We start from the raw sequence: 26,201 nt of genomic DNA, 5'->3' as shown, positions 1-26,201 counted from the left end.
AGCTGAAAACAACAAAGAAAACCAGATTTAAAATGAATGAAATTAACATAATATTATATATTATTATATATCTGTCATGATTCATGAGACATCAGGATATGTCTGATCCCAAACAAAAATCTAGAGAAATGTAGAGACAATGCAGCAACTCTCTGAGACTCAGACCAAAGCATATCCCACTCTCAATCTAGGGCTTTCACTAGAAAAAAATCTGTCTTTTGTGAGCCCTGGGCCTCAAATCATTAATTATTTATAAGTCAGCATCACATCCTCTGTTGGATCCTGTTGACTGACCAATCCAGAGAGCTTCCTGTTGTTAAACGGAAGTGCAGAGTGAATGTGGATTTACAAAGAAGCCACGTTCACAATTTTTTACTCACAAAAACAGTATTATTTGGAAATTAAATCATAAGTGCCAATTGCCAGCATTAATAAACGCTACAGAAAGACTATACAGATGTATTTTTGTTAATGTTTAAGTTAAATGTAGTTGTTGTTTTTTTCTTATTCCACACACTACATTGCAATTCAAATAAATGCTGTTTGTGTGTGATGATCAGAATATCAGGTCATCTTCAGGCCAGTCTGGACTCTGCATGCCTACTGGCTAGCATAATCCTAGTCTTTAGTTCTGACCTATATTTTCCGATCCATTATTTGTCTACAGTTTATATCATGTGTGCTGATTGAAACTGGTAATTGAACCAGGAATTGGTGTTTAAAGGTATATAATGGCAGAGTAAACACTTATTGATCATATACTGCACAAACACACAGTTGTTGTTTCATTCATTTTCTTTGATCTACTGCTATTTTTCACCAAATACAGTCAAGAAAATGCTCAAATTCAAAAGATATTTCAGGTTCAAATATAAACTGGGCCTTACTTATTTAGAGTTATCTTTGAAATAAGTTAATTATTTAACATGGAAGCATTAAACTGATCAAAAGTGACAAGAAAAAATGTTGTTCTTAAAAAAACAATTAATATTTCAAACCGGCTTTTTATTTTAACTTCATTCTAAAAAATGTTGGGTTCAACACAATTGATTTGTAAAGGAATTAAGGTAGCTTATTAGTTAGAACATAAAACAATTAAGTTGTCCCCCTGAAAAAATCCATCCATTTTTCATCCAGTAAATTTGTTCAGCACCCAAAAAAAAAAAAAAAAAAAAAAAAAATATATATATATATATATATATATATATATATATATATATATATATATATATATATATATATATATATATATATATATATATATATATATATGTGTGTGTGTATATATATATATATATATATATATATATATATATATATATATATATATATATATATATATATATATATATGTGTGTGTGTGTGTGTGTATATATATATATATATATATATATATATATATATATATATATATATATATATATATATATATATATATATATAAATATATATATATATATATATATATATATATATATGTATATATATATATATATATATATATGTATATATATATATATATATATATATATATATATATATATATATATGTATGTATATGTATATATATATATATATATATATATATATATATATATATATATATATATATATATATATATATATATATATATATATATATATATATATATATATATATATGTGTGTGTGTGTGTGTGTGTCACACACATTTAAACGCTGTTGAGTTGGTCCAACATGATTTTATCAAATAAAAGTTTAATGCATTTGTATTTTTTTTTTTTTTTACTTAAACTCAAAGGTCTGATAATCTTATCTACGTCTATTATGTGTTACATTTAAAATTCTCTTAGTTTTATTTGAAGTTATTCTAAAAGAGCTATTTTAAGAATATTTTATTAGTTACATATACAGTTGATTCTTGATTGAGACTGATCTTAGAACTAATTTTAGGACAGCAACAAACTGCATTTTTTGCCAATTAATCTGCCAACACTCAAAGCATGGGTGCTTCTGCAAGTTGGTAATCTCAAAACTCAAAGCATTACATGAAAATCTTCTAAATCTTCAATCTAAAGTAAAGATTAAACTCTAACAAGTCTTTCTGTTAACTCTAAACACCTAAGATTTGTTTTATTGTCAATATTTCCCTCTCTTAATTCAACCCTACACAAAGTATGGAACTACAAATCCCCTAACCAGGTAGTTGGACCGACACAATTACTTGATGTTGTCCCAACAAAAATGCTTAAGTTAACTTAATTGTTTACAAATCTAACATAAACATAAAACAAATAAATTAGCCAAAGAAATGACATAAGTTGTGTTGTTTCAGCTCATTTTAAACATGTAGTTTGAATCTAAATTTCTTGAAAGCATCAAGAAAAATCTTAAAAGCTTAATTTTATTTTAAATTCTATGCTTCACATTGTTTTAACTCTATTTCTGATTACATTTATTGCAGCCTTGTTAATAATAAGACACAAACAAGAACAAGAATAAAATATTTACATTCTTGCCGCCCCCAAACGTTATGGCAGCATAATTCAAACAATAAATAGCTCAGTGTAATCTGAATGGGTCTATCTTTGTAAATTACCACCATCTCGGTAAATATGCAGCAGAAATTCCCTTTGGTTAAAAACATTTAATGTTTGTTGATTTGCATAAGCAGGTCTGTTGGGTCAAGTATGTCATTATGCATGTTTATTACCACCCAGCGGGCACATTTTGTTGTTTCTGATAAGGTCTAGTCACAAGTGTATTACGTTTGGATTAACGATGGATCTTTCTTCCTGCTGCCACATGCGGATGATGTAAATGAGATGTCTGCTTCTCATGACCATATGCTACTTGTACAACATCCCCAAATTTGCTCGCTCAGCACGTTTGACTGCATTGGCCACCTTTTCTGCATGTGACTATATGAAGTAATTTAGCAGGTTCATAAAAACAACATGTCAAGACAGTAATGTGGAAATAAATAATGCCATTGTAAAATACAGACCACCAAATTAGTGCAACATCTGGCTGTTTGATTAAGCTGAGCTGCTTTTTAAAGTTTTGATTATTTTAACTGTGTTGTTTTAATTACCTTTTTTTTGCTGACAGTGTGCTGTTCTTTACATATATTTCACAGAAAGAGTAAAATTCAGTCATTAATTAGACTTAAGTTATGTTGTTTGCAAATAAAGAAATTTTAAAATGTCTGGTGCCTGTAATGGCAGTGGTAAAGGGATAGTTCACCCCGAAATAAAAATGTTTTATTTACTCTCTCCAGAGTGATTTCAAACCTGTCTGTGGTTTTTCCTCTGTTGAACACAAAATGATATATTTTGAAGACAGTTGCAAAACTGTAATTAGTTCTACAATGCATCATACTGATGTAGTTTAGAAAACAGCTGTTCATTTTTTGGAACTCAATTCCTGGAGGGCCGAAGCCCTGCACAGTTTAGTTCCAACCCTGCTCCAACACACCTAGCTGTAGGTTTCAAACAAGCCTGAAGGACTCAATTAGTTTGATCAGGTGTGTTTAATTAGGGTTGGAACTAAACTGTGCAGAGCTGCGGCCCTTTTGGAACTGCGTTTGACACCTGTGCCCTAGACGATCTTAAACCAGCATTTCTACAATTCTGCCAATCGTATTTTCAAGTTCAGGAGAGAAGCAAAGGCTGCTGCACGAGTCTTTTCATTGTTTCACACACGTTGCTCAGCGACATGGACACCTCAAAATGATGTTAAAAGAGTCACATACTGTATTTATAAGGTAAAATTCACCCAAAAATGTAAGTTTTGTCTTTATATAATGATGTATTTGCGGCCGGGAAATAACACGTGACGTGAGCTGCTGACTGTGCGGGCACGCCACGCGCCCTACTTAATGATAGACTTGAGCGCGTCTACTTTAGTGAACAGGACCCGCATGTGCTGTGAGTAACAGGTAATAAAGTTGTAAATAATATTCAGTTTTGGGCACAGAGCGATCGATTGAGAGCTGCGCACAAAGTATGAACAGCAATTAGCAGTGAAAATGAAACTGAAAGTGTGCACATTTAAATAATCATATCGCATTTTAGAGTTATGACTGCGACAAGCATTTGATGTTTTTTCTTTCATAGTGAACACATAGTTGTGCATGAGAATAAATGTTTACAGTGTCAGTATAACTACTCTAGCCTATGTAATGTTGATTTTACCAGTGAATTAAATGGTCTCATAATGTTCTCAATGACAGATTGCAAGCATAGGCCTATATCTCAAACATAATTCAACATCAGAATTATTATAAGTAGAATATAATTGTGTATAGAAACCAGTAGACCTACACATAATATTAATATTGTTGTTTTACCATATGTTTGAGAAAAACAATAATCTTATATTAAGCTTTATTTTACATCTACAGAATCGAGAGAGAACCTTGATCTTTATTTTAAGCAAAAAAATCACGATTCTCATTTTAGCCGGAATTGTGCTGCTCTATCCTGAATGACATTTAACAGATAAACATGATAACTTTCTGTTGTGACAATTATATTTAACCCTTGAACTGCCTTACCAAAAAAAAATGGATTTCATTTCTCAACTCTCAATGTCGCTAGTTTACACACTCAATGCTTTTTTTAACACATCCCATAATTTCCAAATATCAACCTCTACTAAATGGTTGATATGTAGGTTTATGGTAAAAGTAAATATACTATGAAAATCAGAAAATATGAAGTGTAAAACAAATTTATTTAAAAACATAATCAAAATGAAAGATTTCTGAATAGTAAATTATCTTTTTTTGAAGTATGCCATAAAATATTTCAGATTCTCATTTAACGTTTTCTTGTTTTTTTTTTTTTTTACAGTAAGATCAAAATCAAGTGAACTAACAGGATTATGTTTTTTTTTTTGTAAACCAACAATGTTGTGTGTGTAAACCGTTATTAAAAATGGTCATGCTTTAAATTACTTTAGCAGTCATTATTTAAAACAGTCAAAATATGGTTAACCATTTGGAGGAGCAGGCAGAATTACCCAGCCCTACACCCTAACCTATTATCTAACCCCTGAAAACTTAAAATATATGGCTAGTTCTGCGATACTTTTGATCTATCCATTAATATTATCCATTTCTCCACTAAATTGGGCCTGCAAAATTCTGTAATTTTAATAGAAATCTGCATGAAAATTTGCAACAATAACTAACCACCAGTTCTTCTGTATAAGCCAGGGATGGGCAAACTTGATCCTCGAGGACCGGTGTCCCTGCAGAGTTTTGTTCCAACACTAGTCAAACACACCTGAACATGCTAATCAGTGTCTTTAAGATCACAAGAAATCTATAAGCAGGTGTGTTTGATTAGGGTTGGAGCTAAACTGTGCAGGACACCGGCCCTCCAGGACAGAGTTTGCCCACCCCTGGTATAAGCTATGTTTCATACATCACCGCACTATCAGAAATCAGACTAATGACCTGTTTTCTACATGAAAAGTTTGCACCCTTTAGAAACTTGCCACAGTTAATCCTTTTTGGAAAAGCATAAGTAAAATTTTTGCTCAAGGCATAGTCGCATACTCCTGTTGACGGCATCTTTGCTTTGCACTGAATCTCATTTATCCACTTCTGAAAAGAAATGGTCTGTGAAGAGAGTGCAGGGACTGAGGTGAATGGCACATCCATACATCGTTCACACACAAGACACTAAATCCATTCCCTTCCAGAGCAAACTTCAACTTGAATTATCTGAATGAACATCCAGCCACTGTTCATTCTGTCAAGCCCACTTACCGTATTTATTTTCAAGCATTGAGTGTGGTCGGTGGATCAATTTCTCTCCCAGCATTAGCATACAAAGATGCGCTTAAAATAGATTAGCGGATACTGTCTGGTGACTAGTCAGAAGTGTAGTCAGATGCCTTCCGAGACAGACGGCTCAGATGCCCTCAGGCTTATTGTTGCAGCATCTGTTTCTGGAATAAGAATCAATTTTTTGATAGCACTAACAAAGCGCTCTGTGAGGGGAACTGAATGATGAAGATTTAATTTCTGAGTGAGGTTTTACGCCGAGATGTTAGATGAAATCAATGAACCAAGACTGATTATTTAACTGTTTGAGATGCTTCAGTGATTTCACCTCTTCATGGAGAGACTGATAGTTGAGATTGACTATAACTCAATGTGTTGATAATTTACTGCAGTTGTATTTGCCTCACAACATCATTTTACTTCCAAGGACTTGCAGATTTCATTTGGCATTCACAGAGCGTAGGACTTGTGAAAGAAGGCCATTCATATTACAGTACATTGTATCTGATGTAGCTAATCGTGTCTGTCATGAAGTTTTAATCTCACACAGTAAAAAGGTTAGTTCACCCCAAAATGAAATGTCTGTCATCATTTACTTCAAACATGTGTGACCTTCTTTCTATTAGGCTTGTCACAATATCAGATTGGAGGATTCAGCACCAATACCAATTGACTGTTCTTGGTACCAAAGCAAAACACCAAAACTGAACGACTAAATGTACAACAGTTCAGTTATGCCTTGTTCAGATCATATGATTATGTCACGATTTCCTTGACGTAGCGGGTCTTGGGGAGTCGTAAACGACAAATGGGCATCATGTCACAAGATTCAATTGTTTCTTTTTGTGTAATGTGGTATAGTTCTCAACAACCGATACTGTGTTTGCCACACCTCACGACACCATCGGAGAAAGTTCAGCATATTATTTTTCCCTGTTCTTCCATCACATAAGTGACTCTGCGCAATAGGAGCACATCATTTCTCAGTCATATCCGCGGGTGCTGCCTTTTAATCTGTAGGTCAGGTAATCACAAAAGGCTGCATATTTACTTATGGATGAGTCTTGGGTGATCAATCATTGGGTTTTTTTCTAAAAATATTAAAGTGTTTTAAGCAATTTTATTTGACAGACAAGTATGCAGAGATCTCCATTCTCATAACGAGTTTCTAAATTCTCTCAGTCTTCAGAGTTCATTCTTCTGAGGTAATCGGAAAACAGGCTCAGTGATGCTAATACATTGTAAAAGCCTGTTTTGCTTATTCAAATTACTTGATTAAACTTATTGATTTGAAACTGACTAGCGAAATGGATAATTTTGTCATTAAAAATGAAAAAATTTAAGATTTATTTTATTTAACAAACCAGTTTGTGCTTTGACGCTGAAGCATATTGCGGACTGGTTTTGAAGCACTTCACCTCATATGTTATTTATTTATTTTGTTTATCTAGTAAATAACTGATCAACAAAACATACTTTAAAATTAAGATGCAAATTTTACCAAACGAAATTCATTTCAAAAAGATATTTTATTCGAAGAAAAATATACAAATGATTTTCTTTGTTTGTGCCTGTCCACTACTCACTACTGTGCGGTAGATGATTTGTTTCGCTCTATAAAAAATAAGGATTTAATTAATGTTTCACGGTAATTGTTGTATCACAAACCTCTGTCATATATTTGCAGTTTTTTTTAAAGTGTCATTGTTTTGTCTTGAGCATCTGATTTTCCTTGGCGTTGATGTGCTTTCATCTTTATGTTCAAATGTAGGTGAGAGAGATAGGAAATATTTTAATATAAAAAATATAAATATATAAGTTTGATTCTATCAATGTCATAACAAATGCCCAAAAATATGTAGCCTAGTTGTCAGCAAGCATGAGTGTTAGATTGAAATAAGATAAAAAAAATTTAAATAAAATTAAGATAAGAAATATTGTTATATCAACTCTTGTGACTGCTTTAGAAAATAACGTTTATAATAGACGTCACAGGATGACTGATCATGAAGGAACGCATTTGTTGCTCACGACAAGTCAAGATTTTATCAAGACAAAATCGCGTAATCTGACATAGTGACTTTCATAACCAACAATACAAATTGTGTGGTCTGACCAGGGCTTTAGTAGTAAACAACAGTTAAAAACAACTGTTAAACAGTTTAAAGGGTCATTTTTTAAAAGTTTAAAAGGTCAAAAAGTCAATTTGGGGGATTAAAACATGAATAAAAATGAAATAAAAGTGAATAAAAATGAAATAAAATTCCGCTACACAAATCAATCAAAATTGTGTTCATAGAGAGAGAGAAATGGCACCACAAATCAAAAACATTATACATTAAAGCTCAGCTTAAATGTGTGATATAAACTGCTATTGAGATCCTGTTCTTGAAACAATATTTACAAGCAGATAAAAGACATTTTCTGAAGCCGTACAGTAGTTTTATTTAAGCAATAATGAAATTTAGGCTACATTCATCAGGATATGTTTAATACATTTTTTTACAAGACAGCTTCTATTTACTTTCTTATTATATGTAAATGGATGGAGGCAATCATTTCTGAAATGGCATGAGAGCCAAAAAGGGAAGATTTTTTATATTGGGATTACTTTTTCACTAATGTCTGTTTGCTAGACTAACAGCAGAGATGGGTCAGGCTAGTACTCATGGGTCATCATATGAGGTCACTGGGATTAGGGAGGAGACTTACATGGTTGTGTCATCATCTAGCTGGAGAGCTCATTTGATGGGTGTAATCATTCTGAAAGTTAAGCAAGAGCTTTAGTCTATAAACAACATGTTCCATCATATGTTAAACAGCACATTTATTATTTAATTGGTCTCCACAAAATGGCAAAAGACTCTTTAGACACACAAAATTGTCTTCATCACTCACTAAGAAGTAAAAAACTAAATCCTGCTCACACTACTGATTGGCATTTAGGTTAACAGGATTTGCACACTTTCCTTTCAATATTTAATAAACATAACAAAAGGGACATGAGTGTGAAAATAGTGACCTGAATGTATTTGCAGAAGCTGCATTTCAGCATACAACTCAATTCAATTTACCTTATGTTTATTAATATATAGTTTTATGGTATTAGATATGAAAAAAAAAAACTGAATGTCATTCATTATGCACAACTTTGTTTATTTGTGTGTAAAATATATTAATGAACATTTTCACAAAAAAAAAGAAAACAAATTTCACAAAATCAGTGTTCATCAAAATGTTTTACTAACTTTATTCATACTAAAATGCATTATAATTTCAGGAAAAAATGTTGTTAAAAATGTGCTATTGTTCATTTGTAATGTTGTTTTAATGTGTAGGAATACTTAAACATAATGCAAAAAAGCTAATAAATTCAAAATTCTCATCATTAGAAATAGTTAAGAACAAATTAATTTACATGCACACATTCGTTGTGAGTAGTTTTCCTTTGTGTAACATTGCAAAATAACTCATGCATTAGTGAGTGAGGCTCAGGGCTCTATTTTAACGGTCTAGGAACTGACTCAAAGGGTCCTAGCCTACATTATAATTTTCTGTTAATGACAATCCATATTGCGCCTGTCAGTTTCACTTTTTAATTTAATCAACTACTTTCACCACAATGGACAGGCTTTACAAACAATTCGCAGCACTGAAAGTATTACATAAACTCAGTCAGAAGGATGAGAGAACAGAAACTTTTTATATTACAGAATAATTTCACGAAGCGGCGTACATCTGTGTAACCGGTGCGTGAATAAAGCTCTTGATGCATCACTGAGATGCAGCGTGCAGCCCTCCGCTATCTCCAGACACTTTTAAAACTTAGCGTGACAATTGGAAGAAATCAGTGTGTTGAACATTTGACCAAGGTATTATTGAGCCTTTTCTAGTTTAAAATTTCAGATAGGCCTACTTTGTGTGTTAAGAGCTGGTAATAACCCTCTCTACTCCAGTGCTGTGAATGCGATTTGCTGATATAACAAACACAGCGTAAGATGATTTAGAAACAGCAATAAACTCCTTGTTGAAGGTCAAAATGAACCCATTTAATGCAAAACTAAATACATTTCCCCACTGATTATTTATATTAACAGGAACAATGGTCTTGGAGAAAGCTTTTCGTGTTGTCATGGAGGCCACACAGTTTGAATTGTGAATGAATGGAGAATGATTAACAGGCACAGCAACAGGAAACGCCGAACTGAACATGAATTTAACCACTTGAATATTGATCTGTGCTTCACTTTAAACTATAGAATGACTACAGAACATTTAGGATATAGTAAGCCTCATAACAACTTTCTAGGTCCTTATAATAGGCTACCTTCATGGCTTTTGTTGGCTAATAAATTTACACAGAATATACGGTACGTGCAAGATCGGATTTGGATCGGTACCAGCTGGCCGATACCCAATCCAGCAAAAATATGCTGTATCAAACTGATATCCGATCCAAGATGCGATAGTGCATAGTTAGGCTGTACAGTCAAGTTGAATGTGAGGTGGATATGTGATGTAATGATCATCACTTAGAGAGCATCTGTATCTGGATTTGTCAAATCGTTAATCTGAGGTAATAATCTACCTTTATTATTGTTTAATTACCTACAAAGTGTGAAGCTGCCTGGTTGGTTCCTGTCACATGACTCGTGGTTTGCTTGCGGCACTCTGAAATGTTTCAAACTTGCCGTTCTTGAAAAACATGATCGTGACATACAGCACTACATGTGTATCTCTTCCTAATTGCGTGCTGAAGCTGCCCTTCTCCATTTGAGTAACGAAATTGAGTGCACAAAAGACGCTATATGTGAACGTCCCCTTTTGTTGACTCGCAATATCAGACCTGCACAATGCAAGGCCCTGTTTTTGGTTGGATTCAAATTAAATAAATTCTTTGCGCGGGCCAATTACAGACATCCAGTGGGCCACATGTGGCCTGAGGCCCGTAAAATGCCCAGGTCTGAACAGAAAAACATGAGTGACTTGGGAGTGAGTAAATTATGGAGTAATTCCTGAATTAAGACAAAAGTTTGAATTATCTAAAACACATTTTTAAAAAATATCTTCAAATAAGAAATTTTAATAATAAAAGACAGCATCTTTCTGCCGTTTTGCCAGACATATCATCTTTAGAATATATTACTTTAAACCTTTTTGATGGGGTTGGACAAATTTCTTTATTTTACAGATTTTACAGCAAATTGCAAGGAAAGTACAAAAAATAAATGTATGGCATGGTGTCAAGATATGAGAGAGAGTATCACAAAGGATGAATGGCAGAGTATGTCTGAAGGCACAAACTAAAACAATTAATACATGATTTGAACATCTGCAATATAAATGGAATATGACACTGTACATCACTCCAGAATTACTTCACAAATTGAATCCAAACATTCCTGATCAATGCGTAAATGAGCAATATCACACGAGCAGCAGTGCGATATGGCTGTATATCAGCACTGGTGGGAGGTGTGCGTTGGCACGAGGCCACAGACCTCGCAGGGACGAGGCTGAATCCAACTTCTTATTCGCAGCCTCTTATTGACTCTGTCCGGCCCACCTTGAAAACCACGATGCTTTTTCAGCTTCTAATTCACGTTTAAAAAAACACACTAAGCAAGGGCTTATTATGCGGTCCTAGTGCCATCTTGTGGATAGACAATGTCAACCTTTTTTGGCTGCCGACGAGCTCTCAGAATATTGTAAATATTTTAAAATAGGCACTATTCTTACAAATAAACTGCATAGTTGCAATCTAAACAACTACATTCATATTTGTCCAACTGTAGCGTCTCTGCTTGTTGCTGGCTGTATGTGGGCGGATTAAAACACAGAGTTGAAGGGTGAAGAGGCCTTTGTGTGATGTTACTGGCAAAATATCGCACAACTATCAGCCAATCCGATTCAAGAACCAGTAGGCTTGGCTAATGTCAACCAATTTGGCATCGTACGATGTCTAATGTGAAACATCGCTATGGACGATGGCATCGTCATCATGTGAAATGTGGTGGGTTGTGGGTTGGTTTGGGTGTCTGAAGAGAAGGGATCCAGGGGTGAGAAGGGTGCGCGACTTCTTTGAGAACCGGGAGGGAGACACACGATTTCCGGGAGATTATCACTCGTTTGCGGGCATTAGGAGTCCCACAAATGCATAGAAACTCCCGGAACTACGTTAAACAACTAAAGTGACGCGATCCAGTGGTATATCCTTCATAAACTCTCCGACATGCACTGCTCTCTGCCTGGAGCTCAGAGGAGCGCATGACAGCGTGTGGCTGTGTGTGTGTGGCTGTGTCTGTGTGTGTGGTCACGTGATCACGACGGGGACGGGGCGATGGATCACAATGCTGGGTCAGCATCGTTGTCTATTGGCCATCGGCAATGGACGATGGCATCTTTTAACGAGCCAAAAGAACCAGACAGAACTGTTGTATAAAACGCAATAAAGAGTTCGAAACTCAAAATCATTGTTTATGGAAGTGTCCTTTGGTTGAACATTTTTGGGAGAAAATTTCAAAACTTTTTGTCCATAAAACAAAATATACCCAAATGTCCAAAACTAAATATTTAAAAAAATGTACTTCTTATCTTTTAATGCTGAGTGAATCAGTGTCTTATTCCTCCTGGAGATGACTAAGATAATAGAGACTCAGAGAAGAGCCGGGGGGAAGCAGAAGGAAGCGTTAGCCACACTTCCTGTTCCCTCCAAGCACGCTCAGTCAACCCCAAAACAATCCATCTTTTCAGACACAGTGCGGCAGGAGGATGCACTCATAGCCAGTATGCTGAAGTCAACCTTTCACCCCCTAAAAAAAACATATGTCGCTCAGTTTTGAAGAAGAAGCAGGCTTTTGGAGCAGCAGAACTGCTTTAGATAAAAACGTTACTAATTGGTGACTCGTGTAATCTTAAGCATACTTGTGATAAGAGGGTGAAGCTCAGTCTAAAAGTAAAGTCAGCAGATTTTCTTTCTCGCTTTAAGCTTTTAAATGAAGTCTTTAAATATTTCTGTCCTCAAGATTGTCTCGACAGTCGTGCAGGGATTGAAAATTGAGGTCTGTCAGAGAGGCACGTGTTCATCAGAAGGTACTGATGCCCCAACATTCTCCAGCTTCCAGAACTAAAAAAAAAGCTTATATCACACCACATCAGGGCTTCTCTGCCACGTTGTGCTTATTGCTGAATTCCGTGGGTAGTTGATGGGTATAAAGGCTTTCCTGTGGTTGCTCGACTAATGCCTGTGCTCCAGAAAAGAGCAAAGCCAGCTGCTAGCATTCAGCAACTCCTCACAAGCTGCTACCATGATATAATCTATTGAGGTTGTGAACTTATTCCTGTTAGACACATTGTCCCAAACCTACTGACAAATATTGAAAAACCGATTTTGGAATAAAAGCACTCAAAGGATTTTTTTTTCTATTAGAATTAATCAAAACAACTAGTGAACAATAATTATTCCTTCAACGCTAGAGCTCGAGCTGCTACTTGAACCATCCATGCTGTATTCTTCTTCTGTGTTACAAGCGGGTGTCAGAAGCCTAAGGTTGTGTAGCGCCATTTAACTTACAACATACCCTTCTGCTCAACATCAGTAAAAATCGCTTGGGTTTGAATATGAAAAAAATGTCTTAAAGCCATAACGATAAGCACAAACGAAAAGCGTTGTGGTGTGTACGAGCCTTTACACTGCTGGGTTCCACACAATTCCTTCATGTTGTCCCAACATAAAAAAATTAAGTTGACCCCCAAAAACGTAATGGTTTTTCAATCTAAACCCTACAGTATGTTTAGTTTTGCTAATATTGTGCGATAAATTCTCTTGAATGGCTGCGTCCGAAACCGGCTACTACTCAGTAGGTACTGCATTTAAATTTAAACGTCCACTCAGCGGTTAGAAAAGTATGTTCTATACAGTATGAATGTGAAAAGTTTGAATGGAATTCAGACGTAGTACATCTGCCATTTTATCATGGTCACGTGACCTACCTGCGTCAATTGCGTCGCTTTACTCCCATTCATGAATTCGCTCGCGGGGCATCATGGGATAGCACAGCGTGCATGGGATGCACACTCTTGAATCTCGCCGGAAGTAGTAAGTCATCTGGGTACTTCTCGCATACTGATTTTCGAATTCTATGAATTCGGACATACTACTCGTCTCACATACTGATTTTAGCGTACTATATAGTATGGAAGTATGCGGTTTCGGACGCAGCATATATCTAAAACGACATTATACAGTATAAGTTCTATCAAATAATCACAAGAACCCCTCTCTGTGTTGTACTTCTAGTTAAAAAAGAGAGAAAAAAAGTCTTGTGATTTGTCTGTTCATTTTGTCTGAAAATTAAACTGAGAAAATCATACACCGGCGCAATAAGGCCAAGGCGTGAGTTGTTGCCATTTTCAGACCAGTGCAATAGTAATTTTCATGCTTTGCTCCTTGTTGTTTAAATAGCAAATCCATTTGCAACACTTTTTGGATTCATGGGTGTTCTGGTCTAAAAAGGAGGTGTGTTAAGGCGCATTGTTGGTGCGTTGCTATTTTGAGAAACTAAAATAGACTGTGCCGTTGACCATCCAAAAGAAGGTCTAAAGTCCAGTGCAGAGCATGTTAGTTATGCGCCTATGCAGGTTCAAATGCTTAAACGTTGCTTAACACACACATGATGCACAGCAATACACAAATATATTTACATACGGAAAGAAATAAAGGATTAAAATGTTACAAAAATTATTATTTATATATATAAATAGGAATATTTCCTCCATGCCTTTCTTAATCTCAATTTCAGTTTATTCATGACTATTTGCATGTGTCTATTGTTATTATTATTGGTATTATTTATTACATGCATACTTATATTTGTTGTAATATAGATAAGTTTAGATTTGTCCAGCTGTTTTGGAGACGTATGCATCACAATGGGGCATAAGTATAGCACGTGTGTTTGGATATAACTCTTTGGATATAAGTTTTTTGACCACACTTTGTTATTAATGTTCATTTATTTGTTTCCTGGAAATTAGAGCTGAATTTAAAAAAAAGTTTTGAAACAAATCTTTGCCAATACACTTAGATGATTAAAATAGAACCCTAAATGTCGTTTTGGGAGTTTTTGCCAATTTCCTTCTTTTTTTTACTAAGCCAGTGTTTAAATTATAAGGTAGGAACATAATTGAGAAAACTGCCTTATGCAATGCATTTTACAAGTTTTGTATTTGTAGGTATAAAATATGTTAAAATATATATTTAAAGACAAAAAATATCTTTAACACTTCATTTTGATGGTCCATTTGATTATTAGTTGACTGTCTTAATTTGTTGATACTGCTCCCTTAACTGCCTTTTAAGTGACTATAGACCTAACAGTCTACTTTTAATCTAATGAGAATTAGTTGGCATGTAGATACAATGTAACTTAAATTCAACAAACGGACCATCAAAAAAAGTGTGACCAAAATATCCTAAAAATAAAACACTAAAACTTACTTAAATTTAATTGCAGTGTCCCCAAAATAATAATAGTAATAATAATAATAATAATAATAATAATGTTATTTTTTATTATTGTTGTTGTTGTTGTTTTTATTATTATTATTATTATTATTACTATTACTATTACTACTATTGTTATTATTATTATTTACCATAATAAATAATTAAATGGGTAGTATCATGTTACTCAAATAAAGTAAATTTCATGCGTCTTGGTCGTATGAATCTACTTATCCTCCATAAGTGGATCTTCAGAGTTTGTAAGAGGAGGTTGGCTGTATTCAATTTCAGTGAGTGGATATTGTGTTCCAGCTTCTCCAGCAGTATAATCATAGTGCTCTCTCAGCAAATATGGGGCCCATATATCAAAACAGCACCCATTATTAGTCAAGATGTTGTCATAGCAATCTTCTAATAAAAAGGGCTTTCATGATATCCAATGCGATGTACCCTTAGCTGTGCACTATGATATTAGTGGCGAGGGTCTTCTGGGAGACTCAAACCGGCTTTCTTTACAATAATTGCAGTAATTTCAAGATTTGTTATTGGAGTTAAGATGTTAGTGAGACTCTGATTTTCATTAATCCATCTATTTGATACTTGTAGGTCACACTAAAATTACTTGCCTTCTATTCATTACAAATGTTTGAGTTTCTTTCTTTTGATGAAAATAAAATAAAAAAGATATTTGGAAGAATGTTGGAAACTGGTAGCCATTGACTTTGATAGTATTTTTCTCTCCTATATATATATATATATATATATATATATATATATATATATATATAGTTCAAGTCAGAATTATTAGCCCTCCTAAATTATTAGCTGCCCTGTATATTTTTCCCCCGGTTTCTGTTTAACAGAGAGAAGACATTTTCTAACACATTTCTAAACATAAGAGATTTAAGAACTAATTTCTAAAAACTGATTTGTTTTATCTTGCCATGATGACATACATATTTCGCTAGATTTGTTTCAAAAACTATTCATACTAATGTGCGAGTTAAAGGTTTAACTAGGCAGGTTAGGTTAATTAGGCAGTTTATTGTGATGGTTTGTTTTGTAGACAATCAGAAAAAAATATTAAGATCTTTAAAATGGTCTTTAAAAAATTTAAAACTGATTTTATTCTATCTGAAAAAAAACTAATTAAACTTTCTTCAGAAGAAAAAATATTATAGGAAATACTGTGAAAATTCCCTTGCTCAGTTAAACATCATCATCAGCATCAGTTCTGATCAGCGGTGTTGTCGCGCGCGTACTCGAGAGCGTTGTTGTCATGCGCCTAACGAAGGGCGGGAGGGGGTGTGTCGCGGGGGCAGTTTTGATCATTTTGGAAGGGCACTTTCTATCCAAGACTAAAAAGGGCATGTGCACTGCACAGGTTGAGCCCTATATGTGCACGTGCCTGCACACGTCTGAGCTCCAGGAAGTAAGCGGGTGCTTTGAGCACATCTCCCTGTGTAAGAACAGCAGGTTGCACAGTTCATCATGGATCCTCCATTGAAATTGATTTTACTCTAGTTGTTAAATGTGATATTTAATTCATCTTGTCTCTATCTAGTGCGCTTTTGAATCTATTACTTGTTTTCAAGTAACGTGTTTTGGCTAAGCGCAAAGATAAGTTAATATAGTAATTAATGTAACCACGTACACTGATTCTGCACATTGACTGATTGCTTGCCTTTATTTCCCATATTTCCTATATTGTATAAACATTATTTTACAATATACCTTCCATATAATAACAATTATTGTACATTATACTTTTATAATAGACAATATTTATTAATAAATCTAATATTCAGCAAAAGAGAGGTATGTTTCGTATTTTCAATGAAAATGAAAGGAAATAGTAATGTTATAGGCTTCGTTTTGTTATAAATATGCATACAGTGAAAATGAAAGTCACATAAATATTTAGCTACACGACGCCTTAACATTTTTAGTTTCTGTTAAGCTCTTGATATCAAAATGAAAATAGTTGAAAGTATAATGTCATTCGCATCACCATATGTTGTTTCAGAGTACACTGTTTTTACCCAACATGTCCTCTGGAATTTGTTTTCCATATCAAACTTGTGAATTCTGAATGCAAGGAAAGGGTGCAAGACTGAAATTTGTGCACTTAATATTGAGTAAAAAGCCCCAACCAGATAGGTGAATGTCTGCAGCCACGCCTCTGTTTTTAGATGTCTCCGTTTCCCCCATACGCACTGACACGCAGCAGGAGTGTTTTCAAACGAAAACGGCCTCTCCAGCATTTTTTAAATGCTCCGTTTTCATGGCTCAAAAACTTTGGGGTAGTGTGTACAGAAGGTGTAACCGTAGCAAAACTTATGCATTTTAAAACTAACATGTGGTGTAAATGGGGCCAAAGAGCTTAGAATGACCAAGAGGCGACACTCAATAGAACGTGCCATTGCAACAGCAGTGCCCAGCAGCAACAGCCCCGGATTTCGCCATTTTGGATTGAAAGCGATCGGCTGTGTATTGGTTCTTATTGCTTTCACGATGGCAAGCAGCTGCTTTGTTTTTTATTTATTTATTTTAAAGCGCATTAAACCTGATATACAACCTCAAAGACGAAAATACAACACTTACCATCACAGTCATCAGCACTTTTAATAGTTTTTTTTACAGACTTATAATATGCTGTTGTTCTATTGTAGTTTTCATTCCAAAATGGCCACTGCGCCATCTAGTGGCTGTTTCCCAAATTGCACTAGATTGTCACCTGTTGGTGATTCAATGCTCTTTGATGGGCCCTAAGTCTATGGCTTTCCTAACTGAAAAAAATAGCTTAAACCAGCCTAGGCTGGTTGACTGGTTTTAGTTGGCCAACCAGGCTGGTTTTAGAGGGGTTTTAGCTATTTCCAGGCCATTTCCAGCCTGGTCTTAGCTAGTCAGGCTGGGAAATGACTAGCTAAAACCAGCTTCTCCAGCCTAGCCTGGCTGGGAGCCCAGCCAAAATCAGCAAGATGGTCAAGCTGGTTTTAGCTGGTCATTTCCAGCCTGACCAGCTAAGAACAGCCTGGAAATGTCCAAAAACCCCTCTAAAACCAGGCTGGTCAACCAGCTTAAACCAGCCAACCAGCCTATGCTGGTTTAAGCTGGATTTTTAAGCAGGGTCATCAAAATATCTTCTTTTGGCTCAGACTCAACTTCCCGTTTAGGGAAACTTCATTTCAGGTGCCGTAACACAGGCAAAGTTCCATGCACACATCAACAAAATCTTACCACACAACATACAATACGTAATTTTGTTAGTGCATCTTCCTCCCCCCTGTTCTCACTTAGTTACCTAATGGCCACCATTATAAACGAATTTCTAGTTCTGTATGTCCTGCAAATAGGAATTCTAAAACGACGTCCTGATGGCAACTGCTGAAAGACATAGTTCAATGGGTGATCCGGGGTGCATAGGATATCCTGTGTTCTTTTTAAAACATAATTATTGTAGATTGGACCAGTTTGGTTAACACTGATGTTCTTGTCTGCCACATTATGCAGTCTGTTTATCCTATAAAAAATAAAAAATAAAATCTGTTCAACAGAAAAAAGGAAACTCATAAAGGTTTGAAATCATTTGAGAGCAAGTAAATGCTACCTAAACTCTGGTGAACTACTCCTAATTAAAAAAAAGGGGAAAAAACTTTTAAAAACTTTAAATAATACAAAAATATACATATGTGTGTACTATAATTTCTACATAAATTGTACCTTGCATTTTGTAGAATCTAAGAGGATTGGGAGTAGCACTGGGTCACCTAGAAGGAGGCAAGTGGGTTTGTGTGTCAGGAGGATACATTAAATTCCTCTTCCCAGACCATTTGCAGCTGTAGCAGGGAGCAGCTGAACGTGACCTCCTTTTCACAGAAAAAAAAAACAACAAAATCCCAGAGCCCAGTAGGGTGTGCGGCCAAGTGCCTACATCACTTCCTGCCGCATCTGGCAATGATCACAGGCGGTGAGGGAGGAGGGAAGCGTCCCGGGCCTGTGCAGCTTCAGAAAAGAGTCAGCATGATTTCAGTACAGTCTAACGGATCTGTTTCTTTCGCTTTCCCTCCACCCACTTTCCACTGTCGGTTCAAATATAAATGATTGAGCGGGACAAACACAGTGAAGTGCCTTCTTTTTAAAAAAATTAACTATGTACGTTTTGCGAAAGTTTGATTGGAGTGAGAAATGTTTGTAAGGCGTGAGAAAAAGCTTTTTTCCTAAATGTGTTTTTTTCTCTGTCCATCAGGATGACGTAGGGTTTGAGGCTGGAGGAGAGCGCAGAGATGAGCCTCACGTCCTGGTTTCTTGTGAGCAGCGGGGGGACGCGGCACCGCCTGCCCCGTGAGATGATCTTTGTGGGCCGGGATGACTGCGAGCTTATGCTACAGGTCAGGAAAGGGTGTTTGTCTGTGCTAAAAATGAATCAACTTTATTTCTGTCAAATCCAAATATTAGATGGAACTTGAAATTTGAAGTTCTGCAGTGGCTGCTAATTAAAAGATAGATTAAATCTGTGTGGAATCTAAAGTGTTTATTTTGCTAACATGCATTGTTATTGTTTAGGTGAATATATAATCTGTGAATACTTAATCCACTGATTTGGTAATCTTCAATCCGAGTCTTGATCCTTTGCGTTCGACATGTCAGTCCTGACTTTAGATTGACGACTTCAGTCACAATTTTCTCAACGACATTTCTTTAACCGTTAGTTTGCTATGAGGGAATGATACACAAAAATAAAGCATCACCCCATACTCAATACTTAGTTTGAGTTGAAGGTATATCATTCAATAATTTTCTTTTCAGTTCAGTCCCTTTATTAATCAGGGGACGCCACAGCGGAATGAACCGCCAACTTATCCAGCATATGTTTTACGCAGTGAATGCCCTTCCAGCCGCTACCCAACACTGGGGAAAAAGTACATCAACATACTAAAATAATATTCTAACATGTATTTTAAAATTCTAAAATACTAACATGATTAGAAATCAACCAAAATCATAACAAAATCATTAAAAGGGGTCCAGAAATGCAACGATGCAACAAATTTCCGGCAAATAATTTAACTATTAATTGGATATATTCAAAGCTAGTGTTTCTTTCCATACCGATAAACTTCTGGTGAATGGTTAATGTGACTTTTTTTAATTTTACACTTTCTTTTACAGCATCGATGTTTTAATGTAATTAAAATACAATCAGTTAAATAGACTTCAGCATTCATATAGTTGTTAAAGAGTAAACCGAGATGAAAAGCCATTTACATGCGCACGTCTGTCAAGATCAGCAGGCAAGCGCAGAAATGCCATTGGAAATACTGGAGTAATATAAATTAAAATATTTTAAACACATGCCGCGGGAAAATGTAATTTAATGCAGTTTTTCTTGTACATTCTGACCAACTTTATAGTGCATATCATTCACGCAGTGAAAATCATTGATTTTTTTTAAGAAAACAGACCTTAAACTTGCCGATTTTGTAACGCCATGCAGTTCACCAGAAGCATTTGATCCAGGTTACTGACAAATTAAAAGTCCTTTTGCATACTTCTGCATATACCCTATTTCACTCTTTCTCTAGCCTTAATCACGACACTGACTATTCAAACATTCACCTTTCAATGCTCTCATCTTCGAATTCGCAATCTCAGAGACACTATAAAAAAGTCCTTTAAAAAAGTATATAAATAGTTTGATAGGCTGCTTATTACAAGCGATGCTATTAATGAAATAGTAATGTGTGTGTTTTTGTGTCTAAGGCTTCGGGTTGATTACATATTTTACAGAACTTAAAATTCTTTTGGATATTTTTGGTCTTAGAGAAAAGAGTGTCACTGGCAGTGTAACATGCACGACACAATATCTATGTTTTTTTTTTCTGGAATCAATAAATAATAAAATCAAGCCAATAAAATTGTGTCAATAAAATTTAATTTTAATGCTTTAATGCTAAATTTTAATGCTTGTTTTTTATGTAAAACTTTCAATATATTCAGATTGTTTTATTAATTGATATTACATTTCATGAAATGAAAGTCTGATATTAATCCTAATTTCCTCACAAAGTCTCTTAATGTTACTGGATCCAGACACATGCTACCCCCCTCCCCACCCTCTGCCCCTCTTTTCGAAATGTCGGTTTACACATCTTATCCCTCCTCCCACCTACCCCCAGTCTCCCAGATATTCAGATACAAATGTTAGCAGGTATGATTTAAATCCGTAATCAAAGCGGCACGCGGAGAGTCTTTAACATGGCTTAAGATGCGATATGAGAATATAAAGAGTTAACCAGATACAGTACAAGCCGCGTGGAGCAGTTACAAGTAACAAAACACAAAAAAATACATAATTTGCAAGCTAGAGAAAACAAGGGGGCAGCAATTTTAATCACACTTACAGTTGTGAAATGGAGGAACTGATCCATGAACTGTGTACTGTTAGGTTTCTGTCAAGCTTACGTCCCATACATTAATAGTCTTTTCTGATCCTTTCTTTAACAAAGAGCCGACGAATCCCTTGTTGTAAGTGTGTAGATTGCTGAAGCACTCGTCAGAAAAATAACAGGAACACAGCTCAAGGCTGGGGCTATATTGCTGAAGTACTTTTGCAAAAATAAAGTTCAACCACAGCCTCATCTTTAGGTAGGGAAATAACACAAACTTTCCATCACACTTCAGAGGACAGCATATTCACGACATGATTCAACCAGGATCTGCTACAATGTCTTCCTCTTTTTCTTTTTACAGTGTTTATGAGCGGGGCCGGGGGTTTAAATTTTCCCAGGTGTGTGCGTGCAACAAATGGGCGGGGCATGAGTTCTGGCGACATGGCTAAAGACTTGTAACCGTGGCGATTCATTCAAACTACTCTGAGTTGACTCTTTTATAGATAAATCAATAGTTTTAAACACGGTGCACTTACAGATTTAAGCCTTAGCAGGATGTTTTACTTAGAGCTGTGTTATACACTGCATTGAAGCTCATTTAAAAAAAAAAAACATAACAGGGGCTCTTCAAAAGAAAATAAGTTATCGTTGTATTTGTGTGTGTTTTGGTTTTGTAATTAAGCTCAAAAAATGAATATCAGTATCTCTATATCAAACCATATATCAGTTATCGGCTTCCAGATATAAATGGTTATCAGTATCGGCCTAAGTCTTCATATCAGCACATCTCTATAAAAATCAAATCAACCCTAAAATGCTTGAATTGTTGCACACGTTCTCTGTAATAATCATAGGAAGGATGCAGAATTATTAAGTCAAGCCCGAGAGGAAAAGTTGTGTTCCAGCAAAATGGCATGACCGTTACTATCTACCTCCGCATCAGCGTACACGTGTTAGTCATGCAGCTTTATTAATAGAAAGTGGGACAAACAGCTCATGGGGTACTTAGATGAACTACAGTGTGGAAGCACGAGAGCCAAACGCTAAGGCAGAGAGTGCCAGCCATGTCAGTCCAATCTCAAAACAAACCTGACGTATCACAACACAAACTCTGCAGATGTAATATCAGCCACTTGAAGAAAAACTGTGTATTTTGTAACGGATAAAACCATTAGCAACCACTCAAAACAATGCATAACAACGTACGCAGACCTTATTAATAGTATTTATACGTTATTTATCCTTTTATACGTCTGAGGAAACATTTAGCTTAAATGTTTTTAATGTCTTAAATAATCTTCTTTTTGGCTCCTCAAAATATAATTTGTTAACGTATATGCATTTATATAACAACTACTTGATAGCTGCACTGTGTAGTCTTTTAAATGGTGAACTATAGAACAAACTGCCTTTGGGAGGTTTCAAGCATTCGAACACTAGTCTCTGGTAGACATAAACAAGGCTTTGTTTGGTTTGGAAACCCCCATTTCTCCCTTTGACCCTTCCATGTTGGGGCCAGGCATAAATCAATCTTAAACTGATCATGTGATTGTGTTGCGAAGTGTATAGTGGTCACATGGTTTGTCCCAAAATAGATGGGTGAAGTATTATATTCCTTTTTACTATACTACTAGAGATTACGAGAGTTCTCTTTTGAAATAGAGCCTCTCTGCTCACAAATGCTCAATTTAGGCACTCTTATTGTCAGCACGCTGTAAACTTTTGTCTTTGCATTCATTTGAGTTTAATTTATGATGAACAGGGATGTGTCTGCGTATGATATGGGGGCTGGCTTTTCTTCTGCCTTCATCACATTATTGAAATTTGAAATATTACTGGTAAAATCCGGTCATTTTAATAGGAATCCACAGGATTGGGAAATTCCTTCGAGGCTGAAAGATATTTCACACAGAGTTCCTTTAATTTGGCAATGCAGTTTTTCCATGTTCACTTGCATAAAATATTTCAGAATGAAAAAAAAAAAAATTTTATTAATTATTTGTTCAATCTCAGAATTCTTTGTTTTTTCTAGTAATAGTGTATATGCACAGCTAATGTTTCTTCCCATACAGATAAACTTCTAGTGAACGATTAATGTGACTTTTTTCAATCTTACTCTGTTTCTTTTACAGCATCGATGTTGTAATGTAATTAAAATATAATCATTTAAATAGACTCCAGCATTCATTTAAATGTTCAAACGTAAAACGAGATTTTAAAAAAAGCTGTTTACACACACACGCTCTTCATGATTAGCACTCGAGCTCAGAAACTCTTTTAAAATATGAACATTTTACTCCAGTATTTTCAAAGCGGGGGAAAATGTAATTTAATGCAGTGCTTCTTGTACATTCTGAGACCCATTTTGTAATGTATATTAATCAAGATCGTTGATTTCTAAAGCAAACAGACCTTAATTGCTCCGATTTAGTTCTCAGAATTCAGAATTGTGAATTGTGAAGTCAGAATTGTTTGTTTATACATCACAGTTCTGAGAGTCAACATTTATTCAAAATAATTAAAACCCATGAACTAGTTATTGCAAAAAATTAAGTCAAGATTAAGAGAAGTTGCAATTACCATGGGTTGGAATCCACATCACTGTAAATTTCACATGGTACCAAAAGATTTCACATACACAGATTTCTTAGTGTAATGCAGACTTTATCATATTTACAGAGTATGGGGGTGGATTGAGAGGAGGCGAGGACCCAAATGCAGGGAATGAAGAATTTAATGAAAAATAAAACAAAAACAAAACTCAAATCTCCCCACGTGGGGAAAAACACAACATCATATTAAAGCTGCAAGCAGCGATGATAGGGACCTCGCACCCGGGCTCACCGCCACCCGGTGGCCTCAGGATGACAGAGAACAGCGAACAGTAATAATTTAAGCCGATATGTTTAAAAAATCGGAGAAAATCACCGATTTATGCCAAACCTCCTCCTCTCAGCAGGTAGCGCTATGACTGTGACTCAAGATTGGCATGTAGATGTCACCAGGAGAGGAATCTTATCAACCATGTGAAGTTTCAGGCAGATCGAACATTGTTTAGCTGAGTTATAAGCCAAACTGCCTTTTGTCAGCAGGTGGCGCTACGACAGACTCAATGTTAATATGTAGATGTGTTCAGGAGAGGACTTTTATCAACCATGTGAAGTTTCAGGCAGATCGGATGTTGTTTGGCTGAGTTATAAGCCTATCTACCTTCTGCCAGCAGGTGGCGTTATGACTGACTCATTACTGTTTTGGGGATGTGTTCAGAAGAGGACTTTTATGAGCCATGTGAAGTTTCAGGCTGATCTGACTTTGTGTGGTTGAGATATAAGGACTTCTTGTTCCACGGCGAAGTGTTGAGGTTTGTCATGCCGCCACGGACACGCCCCTCTGCAAAAACTCTAGATCTTGACAATATGTCATCACTTAAGCTTTCAGATAACAACCAACCAAATTTGGTGCTGATATGAAAAAAATAGTGGGAGGAGTTTATTACTCTGTATATCATGACATTTCCTGTGGCCAGCAGGTGGCGCTATAACTGTATCTGGATATTGGCATGTAAACGTGTTCAGGTCAGGACTCTTATTAAACATGTGAATTTTGAGGCAGATCGGATAATGCATGCCTAAGTTAAAATGACTTCCGGTTTTGTGGCGAATCGTCAAAGTTTGCGGGGCCGCCATGGACACGCCCATCGACAAAAACTATAAAGCTCCGCAATTTAACATCGCCAAGGCCTTTAGATGACAAAACCCAATTTTGGTGTCGATCGGATAAAATCCCTAAGAGGAGTTCGTTAAGATACAACGCCAGGAAATGGCAAAAATGCCACTTATTTGCAGCAGGAAGTTAAAAATATCCGACTTCCTGTTGGGTTTGAGATATGGCTCCAAGAGACTTTTTCGTATGTTTTGGCGTGTTTGAGGTGTGTGCCAATTTTCACGCATGTGCGTGATTCGTAGATCAGGGGCTCGTCCGTTATATTTTTCTAGGTGGCGCTGTCGAGTCATTTTGCCACGCCCACTTCAATATTGTTATGTGGATGTGTTCAAGAGATGACGTATATCAACCATATGAAGTTTCAGGCTGATCAGACTTTGTGTGGTTGAGTTATGAGGACTTCCCGTTCCTTGGCGAAGCGTTGAGGTTTGTCATGCCGCCACGGACACGCCCCTCTGCAAAAACTCTAGATCTTTACAAAATATCACCGATAGAGCTTTCAGATGACACCACTCAATTTTGGTGCTGATACCATAAAATTTGTGGGAGGAGTTTGTTACAGTGTAAATCATGTCATTTCCTGTGGCCAGCAGGTGGCGCTATAACTATATCTGGATATTGGCATGTAAACGTGTTCAGGTCAGGACTCTTATCAAACGTGTGAATTTTGAGGCAGATCGGATAATGCATGCCTGAGTTATAACGACTTCCTGTTTTGTGGCGAATCGTCAAAGTTTGCGAGGCCGCCACGGACACGCCCATCGACGAAAACTCTAAAGCTTCGCAATTTAACATCGCCAAGGCC

General features: G+C 35.8%; 1 protein-coding gene across 26 annotated transcripts in view; it reads left to right on the top strand.

Moving 5' to 3' along the window:
* The window catches only part of cep170aa (centrosomal protein 170Aa), a 91,598-nt gene that overhangs the window by 2,671 nt on the left and 62,726 nt on the right, over window positions 1-26,201 (top strand). For 18 of the 26 annotated variants that reach the window (XR_015505754.1, XM_087279040.1, XM_087279038.1 and 15 more), the window contains exon 2: window positions 19,531-19,672. Coding sequence is in view for 25 of the 26 variants with exons in the window: in XM_087279040.1 (XP_087135166.1) it covers window positions 19,568-19,672 (105 nt within the window). In the remaining variant the exon portion in view is untranslated. Of the gene's footprint in view, window positions 1-19,290; window positions 19,437-19,530; window positions 19,673-26,201 lie in introns of those variants that run through there. The other 8 variants (XM_087279036.1, XM_087279030.1, XM_087279028.1 and 5 more) reach the window with 1 other exon arrangement.

Source organism: Danio rerio, chromosome 13 (genome assembly GCF_052040795.2).
Source record: "Danio rerio strain M-AB ecotype USA chromosome 13, GRCz13ab, whole genome shotgun sequence".
In the NCBI taxonomy this organism is placed as follows: domain Eukaryota; kingdom Metazoa; phylum Chordata; class Actinopteri; order Cypriniformes; family Danionidae; genus Danio; species Danio rerio.
Note: the sequence above shows the minus strand (reverse complement) of the source record. Positions and strands in the feature narration are given on the sequence as shown.